The sequence below is a fragment of the Hydra vulgaris genome, chromosome 04 (genome assembly GCF_038396675.1).
Source record: "Hydra vulgaris chromosome 04, alternate assembly HydraT2T_AEP".
Lineage (NCBI taxonomy): Eukaryota > Metazoa > Cnidaria > Hydrozoa > Anthoathecata > Hydridae > Hydra > Hydra vulgaris.
Window position 1 is genome coordinate 23,801,803 of NC_088923.1, and position 20,698 is coordinate 23,822,500.

Genomic DNA, 20,698 nt, shown 5'->3' on the forward strand with positions numbered 1-20,698 from the left:
GATCAAATTTCATTTGCTTTTTTGTATTAAATTAAAACAAGTGACTTTTTTCTTGTGCATTCATTTTTTAGAAGTCGTAGCCAGCTCGTATAAAAAGAGTTCTTAACGTGAAATAGTTAATTTTATTCAGAGAAAGCTGAAGAACGTCCCTGATCAAATCTGGGGATTGTGTAAGCAACAATGCCAAGAAACAGAACTCACTTAAGAAACATAGGAGAAAGAGAAAGATGAAGAAATGATGAATCTGGAGATGAATCTGCTGATGATTCTTACATTAATATATTCTGTTGAACAATACTGCTGTTTTATTTATAAATATTTCTCCTATGTTTAAACATATAAAAGATGTAGAAAATGTTTCCTCTTTTTTATTGATTTATATTGACCGAGAAAAAAACCTCTTTTAGATTTATATCTAAAAGAGGTTTTTTTCTCGGCATCGGAAAGAGCTTTGTCATGCTTTGTATGAACAGCTGTTATCATTTTCATTTAATAAAAACAGCTTTTGATATATGAAAAGCAGGAGTGCTATAGTGAATAGGATACTATAGTATACTTATAAGTATGACAAAAAGTCATTCGGACACCGAGAAAACTTTTTTTTTTAGATATGCATAATTGATCAACAAATACGTCTTAAAAACGTATTTTTTATGTTATTTCATGACAAGATAAATATAAAAAAGACGTCTTTTAGATTTGCATAATCGACTAAAAAAAAAAACCGTCTTAAAGACGCATTTTTATGTCTTTTCATGACAAGATTAAGACAAAAAAGACGTCTTTTTGATGTCGAAAAAAAATGTCTTATATTTACATAATCGACATAAAAAAGGCGTCTTAAAGACATCATAAATGAGACTTTTAAAGACGTCGTTTCAACGTCAATTTTCCCACGGGGAAATAATGGCTTTGTATCAAAATTGGATCTCCTAGTATTATATTTACATAAATTTTTAAAAATTTGATTGTAAATATTAAAAGAAATGATTTTTAGAATTGTTAATGACACAATGGAATACTATTTTACAGTTTAAGGTCTCCCTTCAAATGCAGTATCAAGTTACCCCATATTACTAATAGAAAACAATCGCTTGACTTTTAGTACCAACTTGTTTTTTTGATGCTTCTGTTTAATAAAGTAAAGAGCCCCTGAAGTAATGAAGTGAAGAGCCATTGTAATTTACAAAATGGTGTTACTTACCGATAGACATATTGAATAAAGTACCATACAACTTATTAACTTTAAAAACTGGTGCTTTGTTATCAAAAAAAACATAAATTCGCCCCTCGCAGTCCTAATAATGTCAAAGTGCATTTTTTTTTTTTCAAAACATAACTCTAGTACTAACTATTTCACCGCATGAAAGTGATTGTCACAACTCTTAAGATGTCTTTACAATTACAATGATAAGTGATTGTCACAACTCTTAAGTTGTCTTTACAATTACAATGATGAGTGATTGTCACAACTCTTAAGTTGTCTTTACAATTACCATGATAAGTGATTGTCACAACTCTTAAGATATCTTTACAATTACCATGATAAGTGATTGTCACAACTCTTAAGATGTCTTTACAATTACAATGTTTCGTGGAGCCAATGTATCATGGTGCCCTACTCTTTCCTAAATATGTTGACTAAGTATGTCACTTAATCAGATAAATTTATGTTACTATTACCAACCAAATGGACATTATTTTGGGTATTGATAACTTAATAAATAAATTTTCTAAAATTTAACACAAAAATACAAAAATTGTGTGGTTTATATAGTGTTCAAATGCTTTTGAAACATTTTATACTTTGACTAAATTTCTATGATTAACTTGTTTTTTTTAAATGACAACAAATTGTTCCAGAAATGATTATATATATATCTTATACTCTTTATAAAACAATGTTTATCAGCCATGATTTTATATATTTTGTGCTTAAGAATATTTGGGGAAAAAAATGTGTACTTCGAGATCATAATTGTTTTTTTAAAAAGTTTTGAAACCCATATAGATTCATTTTCTAGTTTCAGTTTCAACTTTAGGTTCTTACTTCTAGTCTTAAAGATATACATGATTATTTATTAATGGCAAAGAAAAAAAGAAAAAAAGAAAAAAATGAAAAAAAGCGTTTTTGGATAAGAAAGATTTATAACGAAAGAAAGTTAAGAAAGGAATATAAAATCCTTTTAATGATTTGCCTCATTATAATTATGAGATTTTTTTCAAATTTTTTCGAATGTCTCCATTGATATTTAAAAAACTTTTACATATTGTAGCTACTGATATAACAAAAAATAACATGAAAATGCATAAACCTACTTATGCACAAGAAAGACTTGCGATAACAATAAGGTACTTGACATCTGGGAGATACACACACTACAATATCTGCTAATTACCGAATGTCACTAACGGCAGTTGGTAGAATAGTTTATGAAACTGGTAATGCTGTATCTGAAACTGATTGGGAAAAAATTGCACATAAATTTGAAACCAGATGGCACTTTTTACATTGTATTGGTGCCATTGATGGTAAATATATTCAAATGTTTGCTCCCGCTCAACCACGATCAAGCTATTTTAACTATAAAAAAATACAGTATAGTATTGATAGCCGCCTCTGACGCGAGGTACCGTTTTATTTTGGTAGATATTGGTGATTGGGGTAGACAAAGTGATGGAAGTGTTTACAACAATATCCAATTAGGATTTGCCCTAGAAAACAAAAATGTTAAAAATTCCAAAAGATTTAAAAGTATCTACTAATTATATATCCTACTACACTGTAAAAAATTTCCGTGCTTTTACATTTTATTTTTTGTCATTAGCACAGAAAGTACCCATTTCACAAAACTAAGCGAAATTTTTCTTTATTTTAAACATTTTTTGAAACACGGAAATATCTGTTACAAAAAATTTTTTATTACGGGAGCCAAACTAAAGTTTTTAGCATGTAAACTTGGAATTTTAGAATTTTTAGTCCGCTTACTTTTTAAAAATATATATCTAGTATATTTGTGACTTTTAGCAGAAAAAAGGCTAAAGAAATAAAGAATTTTACAAGGTATAGTTCTCCTTTATTTTATACTATGAAATAAATACCATAAATAGTAGTTTCTTTACGTTGTTAAATACCAACTTTTAATAAAGCATGTTTAATATATATAGTATAGATCGTATAAACAATAAATATATATATTTTAACTATTTTCTCATATTGTTTTATGAGAAAACAAAAAATAAATTTAAAAATGTAAAAGTAAGTAATGTTAACATGGCGTAACATTAGACATCACTGATTTGAATATTTTTCAATAATTGTAATTTAAAATTCTATGCTAAATAATAGATATTTATTAAATAATAAAAAGTAATAATAATTATTATTATAATCAAACACTAAAAATAAAATAATGAAAATGTTAATAAGAAAAAAAGTACAAAAGTACACAACGCTACAACTAAATAATTTGAGTGTAGAAAAAACACTAAAAATAAAATAATGAAAATGTTAATAAGAAAATATAATAAATAAGATCAAAATTTGAATTTGACAAACAAAAACAGTTTCAATTCTTCTATTATTAATATAATTATTTTCTATTATTAGTAGTATTATTACTATTATTAACATGAACATCTTTTTCCGTAACAGTGTATATGTACAAAAATACCTCATGAGAGATCTCAAAATATTTCTTCAATTGAAAAAGATCCCCTTGTTCGTTTAAAAGTGAATAATTTAATGTATATGTATTTAACATATAGTTTACATTTACCTTATTTAAATGATTTCTGAAATTACTTTCTTAAACATAAAAAAAAAAAATGTTAATTATGCTGAAATGTGCAAAAGTACCTTTTTTGAATATTTAAATCAAAGTGTATAAATAACGAACGAAACGTTGTAAACCGTTGAAAATTTTTTGCATTTGTTTACAGTTTTATATATTTCATTCTAAACGCTATGATCCTAATTTCTTTCAAGAAAAATGCCAATTAAATTAAAAATATAGAAATACTTTTAAAAGATAAACTTGTCTTAATATTAATAACATGATAGCGCACCCTCGTTTTTACAAAAATCTTGAAATTAAAATTTAACTTTCAATGCGTTTTAGGTTTTCCTAAGTTGATGGAAACTTAATGTTATTATTTTTTGTTAAAGTGTATTATTCGCTATAAAACTACTTTGTTTAATACAGCATTAACAAAAAAGTAAAAATTCTGTCAAAAATAGTCTAATGAATTATATTCTTTTGACCGTTTTTACAGATTTGCTTGTTAATTTAAAAGAAAGTGTAGTAACAAACAATAACAACCTTTAAACACATGTGTGTGTTTGTATACATACATACATTTATATATATATATATATATATATATATATATATATATATATATATATATATATATATATATATATATATATATATATATATATATATATATATATATATATATATATATATATATATTTATATATATATATATATATATATATACAGTATCGGACAAAACGAGTGCAACCAAATAATGCTAATTTAGTTTCTTTATATAAAAGTGCTGCATTTTTTCAATTTAGAGAAATAACTATGTAAATGTTTAGAGACAAACTTCTTCAAGTTTTATTCATCACAAAGTTCATTATTTGTACACGAAAATTAATAAATTAATCAAAAGTATTGAAAAAAGTTGATTTCCTTCTGGACAAAACAAGTGCAACTCGACAAAATGTTGACCAAGCTGTATTTCGCTATCAATATTTCGTGGCGAACTCTTTGTTGTCGATCACAGCCTTGCCTCTTCGAGGCATATATTCGATCAGGTGATAAATGAAACTTTGTGGAATCGCTGCCCAGACCTTTTGGATTTGTTCAAACAGTTGATCCTTATTACGAACACCTTCACGATTAATTCTGCGGTTGACGATCTCCCACAGGTTCTCGATAGGGTTGAGATCCGGAGATTGAGGCGGGCAATCCATCACCGATAGGTGGTTGTCTTGAAACCACTGCTTGACTACTTTTGCAGTGTGTTTCGGATCGTTGTCTTGCTGAAAAACCCATTTTATTGGCATATTCCATTCAGCATGAGGTAACATAACATCTTTCAGGATATTTTTATACATGAAACGGTTCATTATTCCATCGTTTCGATGTATTGGACCTAGACCGTTAGCAGAAAAACACCCCCAGACCATTACATTACCTCCACCATGCTTCACGGTCTTATGGCAGTAACGTAAATCGAGGCGTTTTCCGGCCGGTCGACGTACACGGCAAATGCCATCGCTCCCAATGATGTTGAACTTCAATTCATCTTTGAACAGGACAGTTCGCCATTTCTGCACATTCCGGTCAATATGAGATGTAGCAAACAGGAGTCTTTTCTTCTGGTTTTTTAGTGAAATCAGCGATTTCTTTGCAGGGCGTCGAGAAAACAATCCGGCTTTAACAGCACGTCGTCTGATTGTTCGGTCCGATATAGGCAGCTCTAATTGCTTTTGTATCTCAACTGATGATATCCAGGGATCCTTCTTGACGGATCTGACGATCATAGAATCCTCTCTAGAAGTGGTGGAACGCGGTCTTCCACCTTTGTTATCTGCTGCCAACTTCCCCGTAGAACGATATTTGGAACATAGTCTTGATACGGTCCATTTTTTCACGCGATATTTATCACAAATACTTTTTTGTGACATTCCACTTACGTAATCGCCAATAATTTTCTTTCTTAGTTCCAATCCAAGACTGTCGGGAGCCATTTTTGCACTTGTAGTCATAAAAATAATAAAAATAAATAATCACGCTTCTCAAGGCTTACCGTGTTACATTTACCTTGTGATGATAGAATAATGCTCTGTGGAACACAACGTCATGGTTGGATGTGGACTGTATTGATGTAATGAAACACTTGTTGTATTTCACTTCTTGTATTGATGTTCTTCGATAAAACACTTTGATAAAACTCACTTTGATAAACTGTCTTGATAATACCGACCGATTGACTTCCATATACTGACTGAATTACATGTCCATTTACATGTCTCTTATATAGTAAAATAAACCTGTTCTGGAAGATTCTAGATGCTTCTTTTCGATGCTACTGGATGCTTCTTCTGGAAGCTTCTGCATGCTTTTGGAAACTTCTGGATAATTCCTTTAATTATTAAAAACTTCCGTGACGTTGACACGGACCAGACTTAAGAAAATGAAACAAAGCAAAAAAGTTGCACTTATTTTGTCCGCTGCAAAATGGCACCTGTCAACGAAATTCTGCCTGTGTGCTGTCACCTGATTGCTTATGTCATGGCATGCTATGACTCCTGAACTATTTGCTGAGGTAGTATAGTTCGTTTCGTTTTTAAGACATGTAAAATTAGGAACACTTTTTAGCATTGTTCGATGTTGGTTGCAAATGTTTTGTCCAATACTGTATATAACAGTATCCAGGAGGTTTTGTTAGAATGATACAAAACATTCTTTTAAAATGATTTGCTGCCTGTTTTTTTTTAATTTTATTTATGATTAAGAAAAAGCATATTTGCAAAATAAGTTTTACAAAAGATTCCTCAATTTTGTTAAAAGATAAGTGACATAAGTAAGTAAATAAGAAAATACTTTTATTTTAAGCTATTTTGGATAAAAAGCCATCGATTACACCTGATTCGACATTATTAGAAATTTAAATTTTATTTTATGAGTAAAACAGGAAAAAAAATAAAAAACTGTAGCAATTCTTTTATAAATTGGGAGAACAAAATAACTGTTATCTAAAGATAAAATTTGTGATTATTTTTTCTTTTTTTTTCTTAAAATATTTTTTGTCTAGCTTTTGTATTTTATATATTATATTTTTAGAAAAGATAGTGTTAAATTTTTCTCTTTTTTTAAACATTTTTGTTAACATCGTGTTTAACCGATATTAAACTAACAAAACAAAGAAATACGCGATGGTAAATTTATAAAATAACAAACTTTTATTCTAAAAAATTAAAAAACACAACATTTTAACAAGTAGTCTAAAATGACTTTTTCAACACATATTCCAAAGTTGCGATTTTATTTGTTTTATTATTTTTCTATGTGTATCTTTGTTATCGGTAACATTTATGTCATCTTATGCTTTTCTAAATCTAAAGATATATGTTTTATTTTAATTAACAATTAGTACATATTAACTTTTATTTATTGTTTACATTATATGTCATAATAAAAAATGTGAAAAATTACAAACATATAGCTTACACTTTTTATGCGAATCACTATGGACATTAGCAAAGCGAGGACTTGAATCTATCAGACTTCTCTTTTCAGATGCGATCTCTGCAACTTTTACCTTCACAACGAATAGTCGCATTGTGTCAATTTCAAACTTAGCAGTGTCAGTCAACCCGCAAGGATCAGTGACTTTAATCATAATTGAATGCTTTCCAAAAATTCTAAACTTCCAAGTTAAAATTCCTGCATCTGATATTTTCATTCCACGACTTTCTCCAATAAATTCGTATACCAACGTTTGATTTTCGGGATCATAAGCGGGTATTTTATATTGCCATTCTTCATCTTGAAATACGTATGACGTTATTGTGTTTTTCTTGAACGACGGAGGGATGTTATCTTTAAAAACAAAATTTAACAGTAGGTTTTGATTATATAATTATATATATATATATATATATATATATATATATATATATATATATATATATATATATATATATATATATATATATATATATATATATATATATATATATATATATATATATATATATATATATAGTTAAATAAAAAACCAAATTTTTTTTGTCTTCATTTGTTGCTAAAAGATCTTATTTTACCATATTTGAGCATTTTAAAATTTTTTAAATGATAATTAATTACTTAGTAATTTTTGCTCTAAAATTATTTTATTTTAAGTTATTATAAATCGTTACCATTGGATAATATAAAGAAAGTAGAATAGTAATCAAGTTTTTTTTTGGCTTTCTTATTCTGCTAAGAGAATTATATGATGCATTTTAAGGCTTTTTATTGCTATCTAATTAATAATTTGATCATAAGTTTTTCGATTTTTTCTGAAATAAAACTTTGGCTGGATTTATAAACCACTTTCTAATCATCTTTTCAGTGATTCTAACTATAACTTTAAATATTTTATCTATTTTAGGCATTTTTAAACTTTTTTTAACGCTTTAAATTACTTGGTAATTTACTATTTATTAGTATATAAATTGTATTGACTCTAACAAGCACTTTTTAAAAGTAATTATCCATTTATTTTAAAATAAAAAAATACTACTTTTTAGTATACGAAGAAAATATTAATATTAATATTAATATTAATACTACAGAAACGTTTAATGTCGTTTTATTAGGTATGCTTTGAAAGAACGCGTTCTCAAAATGCACGCGGTCATTGGACAAAGATCTCTTAAGCGAGTTGAAACTTTTTTCCTTTTGAAATTTAATTATTAGTTTAGATATATTACATAAAGAATCATACTAAGATAAATAATCATCGTTAAGATTATATTATAATTAAAGTAAGTATATAAAATAGTTGTATACACATTTTTATAAGATAAAGTAGAAAGGATTTAAATTTTTATTAGATGAAGTAGCAAAGATTTTAAGTAGAAAGGATTTTAATTTTTTAAATCGTTTATATTTTGTTTGTTTAAGTTTTTCTTTTAGCAGTTTTATTATTTTAATATTTAGAAAGAAAATAGGGGTATGGATGTTATTTAAAGCTATACTAATGATATTTCCTTAAAATGGTTATTACTACTTTGAAATTTTTGGGATGCTTTTAACTATTTTTGTTCTTTTTTAGAAAATTTAGAAAAATTAAATTAAAACTTTGTGCCAACACTGACATGGCATGTCACATGTTATTGTATGTAAAGGTTAAATTTTGTTATGAGGATTACAGTTCTTATGAAAAAAAAAAAAGGTAAGGAGTATTGTTTGTAAATATATATTTTGTTTACTTTGAATCTTTTTAAATTTTCTTGCGTCATTTTAAAAATTTTGTTTGCACACGTTTATTGTTTGCATTTACGCTTTTTTGATATGTATGTGTATGTGGTAATAAGTGCTTTATAGTTGTTTTATCAATGCGTTTTTATAATAATATAAAGTGTTTTTTATTGTTTGTGCATGTGATAATATGTGTTACATAATTGTTTTTAAAAATGTGCTTAAATATGTATATAAGGTATATATTTAACCTTATATACATATTTAAACACATTTATTGTGTTGGTACATATGTTTATATTATGTTGTTTCAAAGTGCTGTGACTTGGTTAACGTGTAGAGTAAGATTTGTCAACTTTGCCAGCCAATTGATGTACTTATAACAAAGGGTTACACAATAGTGTTTAGTGTCAAAAAATACATAATAATGTATTTTATTAACATTTTGCTTAATGTTCTTACTTATGTTCTTTTATATATGACTGTTATCTTACTTAAGTTATGTTATATACATATTATATTAACTTATGGTGTGTGCTTTTGTTGTGTGTTGTTGCTGTGATATTTTTTTGTTATCTTTTGAGTTGATAGACAATTGGCTTATCTTCATGTTGGTGTCTATTGTTAAAAATGGTAAATAGGTAATTTTATTAAAAATCACTGCTTTTAATCATTCACTAAAAGCCAATGCAAATTATTTTGCCATATATACAATTTGTTTTATCTCAATTTGATTTTTTGTCTTTAGCGCTGTTTACTACATGATTTTGCTATAAATATTTTGGAATCATGCTGTTCCAGCATAAATTATTTTGTAAAAGCTAACATGAAATAATAATATTTTACAACTACTACTCTGGTAAATCACAACAGCTTTTCTCTATAAGTTGCATTGATTTTCATTTTTTGTATGTAATGTTTTTCTTATTTATTTACTTATTCATTACATTTTTTATTTTAGATTTATCAGATGATGTATTAATGTGGTATAGAAGAACAAAATATTGTAAAGTTTTGTGAATTTTTGAAAAAAACGTTTACTAATAATTTTTTTCGAAGAAATAATTTTCAAGTTGGCAACAAAGGGTTTACAACGTTTTTTTTAACTTTTCTTTGTTAGCAGTATGTTTACTATTAGCATGTTTTTAATAATTTTTTTTATCATTACTTGCTAAGCTAATTTTTTTTCAAACATCTCCTAGCTGATATATATATATATTTTTAAAGTCATAAGATTATTGCATAATTTATTTTAAATGACAGTCTGTTATATATAAAAATTACTTGTGTGTGCTATTTAGAGTAGAAAAAAAAATTATATAGGAAAGATTGCAATCTTCAGGATTCGTTTAAGATTTTTTGTTACTACTTTCAATTGAAAGTGAAGTTTAAATGGATGATATTAGGCTAGAAGCAGATATTAGTTTAGAAAATGGAAATGTTAATAGGCAAGTTGTTTGTGGCACAAATGAAAGAGAGATGAAATTAATAATAGACAAAATGGTGCTCAGCAAGTCGCAAATAATTCGAACCTAAATGAGGAGAGCTTGGTTAGGCGAGTTGAAAATAATCATCGCAGAAATGAAAGAGATAGACTTAGGCGAGATGAAATTAATAATCGTCAAAATACTAGAAATACTGCTTGGCAAGCAGCAAATAATTCAAACCCAAATGAGGAGAGCTTAGTTAGGCGAGTTGAAAATAATCGTCACAGAAATGAAAGAAATAGGCTTAGACGAGATGAAATTAATAATCGACAAAATGCTAGAAATGCTGCTCGGCAAGCAGCAAATAATTCGAACCCTAATGAAGAGAGCTTGGTTAGGCGAGTTGAAAATAATTGTTGCAGAAATGAAAGAGATAGGCTTAGGTGAGATGAAATTAATAATCAACAAAATGCGAGAATTGCTGCTAGATACGAAAGAATGCATTGTATAGCAAGAAGTAATACTATTCCAGATTGTAATTATTTAGGAGAAATTAATTATATTTGTCAGCATTGTGGTGCTAAGAAATTTCCTGATGAAACACATTTCTTATGTTGCCATAATGGAAAGGTAGTTTTGTCGCAGCCTTCATCATTTCCACAAGATTTAGAAGATTTATTTAAAGGAAACTATGCAGATAGAAATGCCAATCTGAATTTTCTAAAATATATTAGAAATTATAATGCCTGTCTTTCTTTTGCTTCATTTGAAGCTAATGTAGTTCAACCCATGAATCATGGGCTGCCATGTTTTAGAATATGTGGTCAAGTTTTTCATCGTATTGGTAATTTAAGACCAAATCAAGATGTTCCGCCGACATATTGTCAAATATACATCTATTATCCACTTGCAGCAGTAAATTTTAGAATGCAACAACGTGGTAATGATCTTTGCTTAAATGATTGTTTCAATTGCAAACTATTATTAGTGAAGAAAACCCATTTGCTCTTGCATTTAAAAACATGGCTGAAGTGGAAGATGAAGAAATTTGTCGACCAGCTCTAGAAGGTCGCTCAGTGTCAGTTGTAAAATTGTCTTTACTTGAAGGTCATGATAGACGTCGCTATAATCTCCCTTCACATAATGAAGTTGCAGTTGTATTTGTTGGTGAAGATGGTGCACCACCTGCTTCCAGGGAAGTTGTTATTTACCCAAGAGGTCATCCTCTTAAAACTATATTAAGTATGTCTGCCAACTTAGATCCTATGGTTTATCCTCTATTTTTTCCGAGGGGTGATGCTAGTATTATACTATTAGCATATAAAGATTAATATATTAGTAATATTATGAAGATAACCAATACCCATATATATATGTATACCAAATAATCCATCTGTATGTGATTTAATAAACTTAAATCTATTTTTTAGAATTCTATTTTGCAAATTGAATAAAACTAAGTTTATATTTAGAAAATTAATTATAATTTGATTTCTGTGGCAAACTATTGCTGTTACATGAGTTCAGCTGACTTTTCCTGTTTATGGCATCGAATGTGAACTAACAACTCGCAAATTTCCACCTGTTAAGAAAGTCCTTCAGCATTATTATTTTGTTAAATAACAACTTCCTAGGACTAGCAAGTCAAGCACAATAGTTTCTGAAAATGTTAGACACATATAGTTAAAATCTGGAATTCTAACTGTTAGAATGCAAAGAGTACAACCTTTGGACAATAATATCAGAATAAATCTTATAAGAAAAGGTGAATAAAAAACTTTAGTGATATTAATTGCACAGATAGAAAGTTAGTTTAGTTTAGTTTTTGACATTTCAGCATGTCATTGCCTAAATTTAAGTAATTGCAAATGCCCAAAAATATTAAAAGTGCCAGTACTTGAGTATGAATTCTTAACGAATCAAAGAAATGAAAGAAATATAGTTTTTTTTCCTTTAGAAATAACTTTTATATTAAGCAAAGCATTTGGAGGAAACGCAAAGAGACAGAAATACTATGATTTTTTTTTGTCTAGCAAAAGCAATCTGGAAGCATATTATCACTTCTTATATAGATTCAGAAATTCATTCTGGTGAGGAGTTTATAAATGACATGCATGCCGATGATGATCAGCAGTAAGATTTCTGTAAATTAGCTGGTGAATCTGACAGAAATATTATAAAGTTTCCAACAGTTGCCAGAGAATGTGACAGATATGGAGTATTTGATGCTGTTAGAGTTGCAAATGCTACTGCCACACTTTCAGTTAACGGAATTATAGAAAAACATGACAGAAATGCTATCAACGACTGACCTTCCTTAGAACAACATTACCACACAAAAGTTCGCTATGTGTTTAGTACCACAGCAAAGTTCGCTATGTGCTTAGTAGACCCAAAATCAACTTGTGGTCTACTAAACACATAATATCACTTGACAATGTGTTAGCTATTGACTGTGGAGCTAATGTAAATACTTGTGTGAACAATGGTTTAATGAGATTACTGAAACTGCATTTAGGATATTCAGTTCAATGGTTAGAGTGTATGTTCTATTTTAATAAATTACCATTAAGAAATTTAGTATTGCTTATAGATGGTACCACTTCTGAACCTACTGCATTTAATGGCAACATTGGGAAAGCACTTGCAAATTGTAATGAGTTACAAATTGTCAAACTTGATGTCGGACAGAACAACTTACCAAACCCTCTACATGAGATTGTGAAAAATAGTTTTAGCAAAGATTAATAGTATCTTTATAATATATGCAAGCAATAGAAATAGGTGAGGAAAAAGAAAGCCTAGAAAAAAAAAAGTCTGTCCCATTGGTTTATGTCCAAGAAATAATTTTGATATCAATGTTAATTGATGATGGAAAAGAAATAAAAAAAATTAGCAGATAGAAAAATGAAATTTGCAAGCCAATATCAAATTTTACACAACAAGGCATTGTTTCAAATTGTACACAAGTAAGAAAAATCAAAATTTCTCTTCTAAACTTTGATATAGTTGATTACAACAGTCTTGTAAATTGGGAGGAACTTTCAAGGACTCCACAATCTATGTTAAATGAGTTAGGTGATGATTTCATTGGAATAAAATACAAAATATGCAAAAATTAACTTTAGATAATTTTCCGTGGAAAGGAAGGAAAAAATTAATACAATTTTTTATTTTATTTTAATAATGATACTTAGATGTTGGAATATAACTACTTTGCTATTCAAAGTAATTTAAGCATAAAAAATGCAACAAAAATCTACCCTCTCTCTCTATATATATATATACACATATAAATATATATATATATAATATATATATATATATATATATATATATATATATATATATATATATATATATACATACATACATATATATATATATATATATGAATATATATTTGTTAACTCACCTCTTCAAGGCTGAGAAGGCCACTACAGACAAGGAGGCTACTTAATTGTGGTTGAAACCCTCTCTCAACTCTATAACTCTGAAACACAAACCTTGACAAACAAGCCTGCTGCACAGAGAAACAAGTTGAGAACGGTACTTCCAGGAACATGTTGGGGATCAAACTCGGGACCTCTCACTTATGAAGCGAGCGCTCTTCCACTACACCTTTACCGCATTATATATATATACATACATACATATATATATATATATATATATATATAAATAAACATATATATATACATATATATATATAAATATACATATATACATATACATACATGTATACATATATGTATTTACATGTGTGTGTATATATATATATATATATATATATATATATATATATATATATATATATATATATATATATATATATATATATATATATATATATATAATTTTTGGTAAAATGCTCAATTGTTGCTGCCTTAAACTTAGTTATAAAGAGGGTGTTTTCAATGTTGAAGACTAATTATGACAAATCTGTATGAGACTTGGATAATACTTTTTTATGCTTCTGTGAATCAGCTGTACCAGGTCATGAGTTCATCAATACGTTAAGTAAAAACTTTATTCCCCAACCAGTCACCTTTCCATTATTTTTTAATTCAAAACGCAATTGTTGCAATTACCTAGATTTAATTCAATCAGAGTTCATTGATAGAGTTTTTGACATAAAGTCAAATACACTTCTAAGTGATAACACTGAGCAATTTCATGTACCAATTTGCTGGAGCCTATTTGTAGCCAATGCTCATAATTCATTCAAAAGATCAAATTATAATTTTAGGAAAGGTTACTACTCAAATCTAAATTATGAACTAAATAATATTGACTGGGATCATCTATATATCAACAAAAATAACAATGAATGCTATAACACTTTTTTAAAAGAGTCTCTTAGAAAACTCATTCAAAAATTATATCACTGTCAACAATTATAAAGCAGTGCAAAAAGGAATAAAAAGAGTATTAAAAAAATCTGTATTAGATTATGAGAAATATCTTCTTTATGATAAATCAAATAAAAAGCGATTACATGGTTATGTGAAACTGAAGCAAACAGCATCAAAGTAAATAAGCAATATAACTAATGCTGATGGCTCAGTATCAAACTCTGGAACATATATTAGCAACATTTTTAATGATTATTTCAAATGTGTATTTAAAATAATCATTAAAAAAGGTCGATGGAGTTCACCTTGGATACTAAAAGCATGCCACTTAGAATTTTCTAAGCCACTTTTTATGATATTCTAAGCTCTTTACATAAGAAGTTAACCCTGACATGTGGAGATTAGGCCAATGTGACACCATTACATAAGATTGGTTACTGTAGTAATCTGACAAACTATCACCCTGTTTCCTTGACTTCAATTCCATGTAAGATTTTGTAATGAAACATAAAAGACACAGTTATGAATCATCTTTACTTAAACAAACTTATAGCCAAACAACAACACAGATTTGTTTGCAATAAAGGGAGTATTACTAATTTATTGGAAATTTAGAACATTAGATTAAGTCATGACAATACTTTTGAAAAAACAGTGGGTTGATGTAGTTTTTTTTATATTTTGCAAAGGCATTCGACAAAGAACCAGACTAAATACTTTTAGACTAAATAAGACTAAGACTTTCTCAAAAACTACAAGCATATGGCATAAATATACAATTAATAAAGTAGATATTAAACCTTCTAGAGAACAGGCAACAATGCACTGCATTTGGAGTGAGCATTTCAACTTCAATCAATGTCACCAGGTACGTACCACAAGGAAGTGTACTTGAACCACTGTTGTTTATAATCTACATAAACGATTTTCCAAATGTCTTAATTTATTATTCCTGTAAGCTTTATGCTGATGACAGTTAATTAATATCCAGAATGAAAAAGATTCCCAAAATGAAGAAAATTCACAAAAATAAAGAGAAATAATTGCAATTGTAATTTAGACAGAAACATGGCTCATAAAACTGAAAGTTGATAAATGGAAATTTATGCATTTTGGCTATCGTAACCCTAAATTTAGTAAGAATATATCCTTTGGAACAAAAAGTCATGTTTTAGTATTAACAGACTCTGAAAGTGACCTTGGTGTGACAGTTACATCTAATCTCAATTGGAAAAAGCTTGCAACAAAAAGTGCTTCCAAAGCCAACAGTATCTTGGGATGGATGAAAAGCGCTTTCCTGAGTAGAGATATAAATCTCTGTAAAAATTTATATATAACCTACATTAGATCTCACTGAACATGAACTGAATGTATAAACCCTCTAGACATATACTGAACCAGCAACTATTGCTCCACAACAAATACATCATAAATACCTACATAGCAAAATTGTAAAAAACTGTGCACACCAACACAACTTTTTCACTAACAGAGTTGTTGATCACTGGAATAATTTGGACAATTCAACAGTGCTTCTGAAGAGTATTGGAAGTTTTAAGAACAGTTTTGACCAAAAGAAGAATTAAACTACAATATAATAATTAACAATGACCAGCACTTAGCACCTGCTCTGTTTATAGCAAAACATGTATTCATGTTCTGTTCCAATAGGCTCACTCTTTGCAGTGTAATAATAACAATAATAATAATAATAATAATAATAATAATAATAATAATAATAATAATAATAATAAACATAATAATAATATTTAGATAATAAGATACAGAGATAGAGAAATAAAGTACCAATAAAAACACAAGGAACCCAAATTAGAGATCATTAAATTAAGTAACGAACCTACTGAGTTAAATAAATTGAAAAAAAAAATCCAAAAAACAGAGAATTCTACCTTAAACCTTTTTTATATTATTAACTTTTTATATTACTGATATAAATTGACAACTCTTGTTAGAATTATTAGCTATCAAATTGATTGTCATTTTTCATTTTACATTACCAAAATTAAAAATTAATAAATATATAAAAACTTTTATAAAGTTAAAATTGTACAAAATCTCAACTAAAGACATATAACACAATGTCAACACTTACTTTTTCTTTTAGAAAAAGACGTTTGATTTAAATCGGGATTACAAACTTCACACCATTGTTTAGGATTAGCTTCATTTGGATTAAAGCAATATCCATTAATTTTGCAACTGTTGCTCTAAATAATTTTAAACTTGATTTAATCATATAGAGATAACATATAGAGATAACATATAGAGATAAGTTGAACATTTTTATAGATACAAGATCTGAAGTTAAAAAAATATTTTATAAAATTCAAAATTTATGTACTTTTATTTTTTCATTAAACATATGCTCGAACAGCAACATAAGAATTCGGTAAAATGATAACCGAAAATGGTGAACTGGTAAAATGCAAATTTTATTGCTAACATAATGTTACTTATGATGTTGCTATAACTTAAAAGTCTTTATGTATACTTTAACTATGTAATGATTAAGTTCAAAACACTATGACTGAATGAATGAATGTTTAACTTTGCATAGTATTGTTACATAACCTGCTATTAATCATATATATATATATATATATATATATATATATATATATATATATATATATATATATATATATATATATATATCAACTCTCGGAATTAGGAAAATTGAGGTTGGCAATAATTTGATGACCCCAATATTTTAGAGGTCAGCAAAAAAAATTTAATACATAGGTCTTACCATAAAACATCAAAACGAGGTCGGCAATTTTATACCGGAATCAAACACTTTTAGGTCAGCAGTTAGGTCGGCATTGCCAAACGCAGACCCTAATTCCGAGAGTTGTATGTATATATATATATATATATATATATATATATATATATATATATATATATATATATATATATATATATATATATATATATATATATATATTTAGATAGAAAAATATATATATATTTGATTGGGGCGACTGAATAAGTGCGAATTTCATAACTGCGAATCTGCATAATTGCGACTGGCATAAGTGCGAACTGGCATAAGTGCGAACTGGCATATGTGCGAATCAATTGCAAAAACTGGCATAAGTGCAAACTGGCACAAGCGCGAACTGGCATAAGTGCGCCGAAAGAATTTGCAAACATTGGCATAAGTGCAAATTGGCATAAGTGGCGATATGGCAAGTTCGCACTTATGCCAATTTGCACTTATGCCAGTTCGCACTTATGCCAATTCGCACTTATGCCAATGTTTGCAAATTCTTTCGGCGCACTTATGCCAGTTCGCGCTTGTGCCAGTTCGCACTTATGCCAGTTTTTGCAATTGATTCGCACATATGCCAGTTCGCACTTATGCCAGTTCGCACTTATGCCAATGTTTGCAAATTCTTTCGGCGCACTTATGCCAGTTCGCGCTTGTGCCAGTTCGCACTTATGCCAGTCTTTGCAACTGCTTCGCACTTATGCAGATTCGCAGTTATGAAATTCGCACTTATTCAGCCTCCTCATTTGATTCTATTATTATTATTATTACTAATATTATTATTGATATTGGTATTATGATTATTTGGATTCTAAAACTAATAAAATGTACATTAAATATATAACTCAAGCTTGTATTTTTAGTTCATAAAAGTTAGAATAAGCCATTTGTTCTTTGACTAATCTAATCAGAATCTTACAATACTTAATATCCAACAAGTTTAAAATTATATTACCAATTATATAATTTGTTATTAAATTCTTCTTTTCCTTAACACTTATATATTTGTTTCTAATAATCTTTTCGAAAAAACCTGATTTCTACTTTAATTTCTATCAAGTAATATGCAACCACAACATATAACCATATTATTATATCTTTGCACTATATTTACCTCAGCAAACTTTAATGCACGCATTTACAGCTGAAGACTTAAGTATGGATAATTGTTTACAAAAGCAGAAGACTTCACCATAGACAATTGCTTATAGAGAAGAAGATTTGAACATGAATAATTGTTTATAAGAGCAAACAACTTAATTTTGAATAACTATTAACAACGGGGAAGTCCTACGCATGGAAAACTGTTTTCATAAACACATAAAGACTTTTTAAAGATAATATTTTACAAAAGCAGAAGACTTAAGCATGGATAAATGCGCACAATTTCTACACGCATTTATATTGTATTCAATTATTCATTATCAAAAAAAAATTAATATATAAATGTAATTTCTTACCTTTAGTTTACATGTTTTAATGGCTGTGGTAGTGCATACCATGCACTTGGAGTCATATACAATGAATAAGGTTTCATTGTTGGTGAAATTTCTATTGTTATTTGACACACTAATTGTATAACCTCCTACAGGCTTTCCTGGTTGTATAGGAGAATATTCTAAATTAACAGGTACTGTTGGTAAAAGACAACTTATTTCAGCAAAACTTAGCATTTGACCTTTATCAATGAATGCTTTTATTGTTTTCTCGAAAGGATTTTCGGAAATCTGAAAAATAATAATCGTACTAGTGTTACATACACATGTTATAAATATATATATATATATATATATATATATATATATATATATATATATATATATATATATATATATATATATATATATATATATATATATATATATATATATATATATATATATATATATATATATATATATATATATATATATATATATATATATATATATATTAATTTAGAATAATTTAAAAAGTTTACATTAAAAAAAAAAAAAACTAATTTAGACCAAGAAAAATAACTTAAAACGCAGTAACTTGGTATAATTTTTAAGTATACTTAAGTAGAATGATGCTTTTCTTTTAAATTCACCTCCCCAAGGCTGAGGAGGCCACTACAGGCAAGGAGGCTACTTAATTGTGGTTATAACCCTCTCTTAACTCTATAATTCTGAAACACGAACCTTGACAAACAAGGCCACTGCGCGGAGAAATAAGTTGAGCACTGTACTAATAGGGACGTGGTGGGGATCGAACTCAGAACCTCTCACTTATGAAGCGAGCGTTCTACCACTACACCACTACCGCATTTACTACATTACGGTTGCAATTAAATATAATCTTTATATTTTGAACTATTCATTCTAAAAAATTTAGAAGACTTTAAAAAACAAATTAGTGCCATACTTTTACTTAAGCTAAGAAAATTTTTTTTATAATAAACTGAATTTTTTTAACTATTTCATTAAAATCAAAAATAAAACAAATATTTAAAAAATTAAATTTCAGTTTGAAAAACAGAAACAATAAAATCTAAATTTAATCTTAATAACTCAGGCGTCTGTTAGACAAAAATACTCCCCTTAAAACACGGATTGGTTGTGCTTCCCAAGATAAAAAGTTAGACAAAATACTCCCCCAAAAACACGGATTGGTTGTACTTCCCAAGATAAAATGATGTCAGCTTGCTCTGAACAAGCAATGTGTCCTCAACACTGCATCCTTTTCGTTATAAAGAAACTGTGGATTGATGACAGCATATTTCATGACAAGCACATCAGGTTTACTTAATAATCTATAATTATAGTTTTTTATTTTTACCGAATTTTAATTTTGCTAATATTAAATTGTTAACTTGACTCTTTTCACTCTGCCTCTATATGAGGCTACATTAAAAAGTTTCAAAGCAATTAGAAAAAAATTCAATAAATTTTGTGTGTTCTAGGAAACTATTAAATAATCTAGTTGAAAAATGGGCAGCATTTAAAAAAATAATAATAAAAAAAAAAACAATGCAGCAGAATTAGAAAGAAAAATCTTTTTAAAAAATGCTAAGAAAGTTTTTTGGATTGGAAAACCTGATATTTGCTCTAATTGAAAGAAGAAAATGGAAACAACCTAATTCATAAATTTCAGATAAGCAATATTTAAAAAAAA

The 20,698-nt window shown here is 27.9% G+C and overlaps 1 protein-coding gene across 1 annotated transcript in view; it reads right to left on the reverse strand.

Moving 5' to 3' along the window:
- Window positions 1–6,959: 6,959 nt before the first annotated feature.
- The window catches only part of LOC136079669 (von Willebrand factor D and EGF domain-containing protein-like), an 88,579-nt gene continuing 74,840 nt past the window's right edge, over window positions 6,960–20,698 (reverse strand). Inside the window, exons 16-19 of the mRNA XM_065795836.1 lie at window positions 19,024–19,290; window positions 16,883–16,997; window positions 7,251–7,622; window positions 6,960–7,138 (exon numbers count right to left, since the gene is read on the reverse strand). Coding sequence (XP_065651908.1) covers window positions 7,113–7,138; window positions 7,251–7,622; window positions 16,883–16,997; window positions 19,024–19,290 — 780 coding nt within the window. The 3' untranslated portion in view covers window positions 6,960–7,112. The remainder of the gene's footprint in view (window positions 7,139–7,250; window positions 7,623–16,882; window positions 16,998–19,023; window positions 19,291–20,698) is intronic.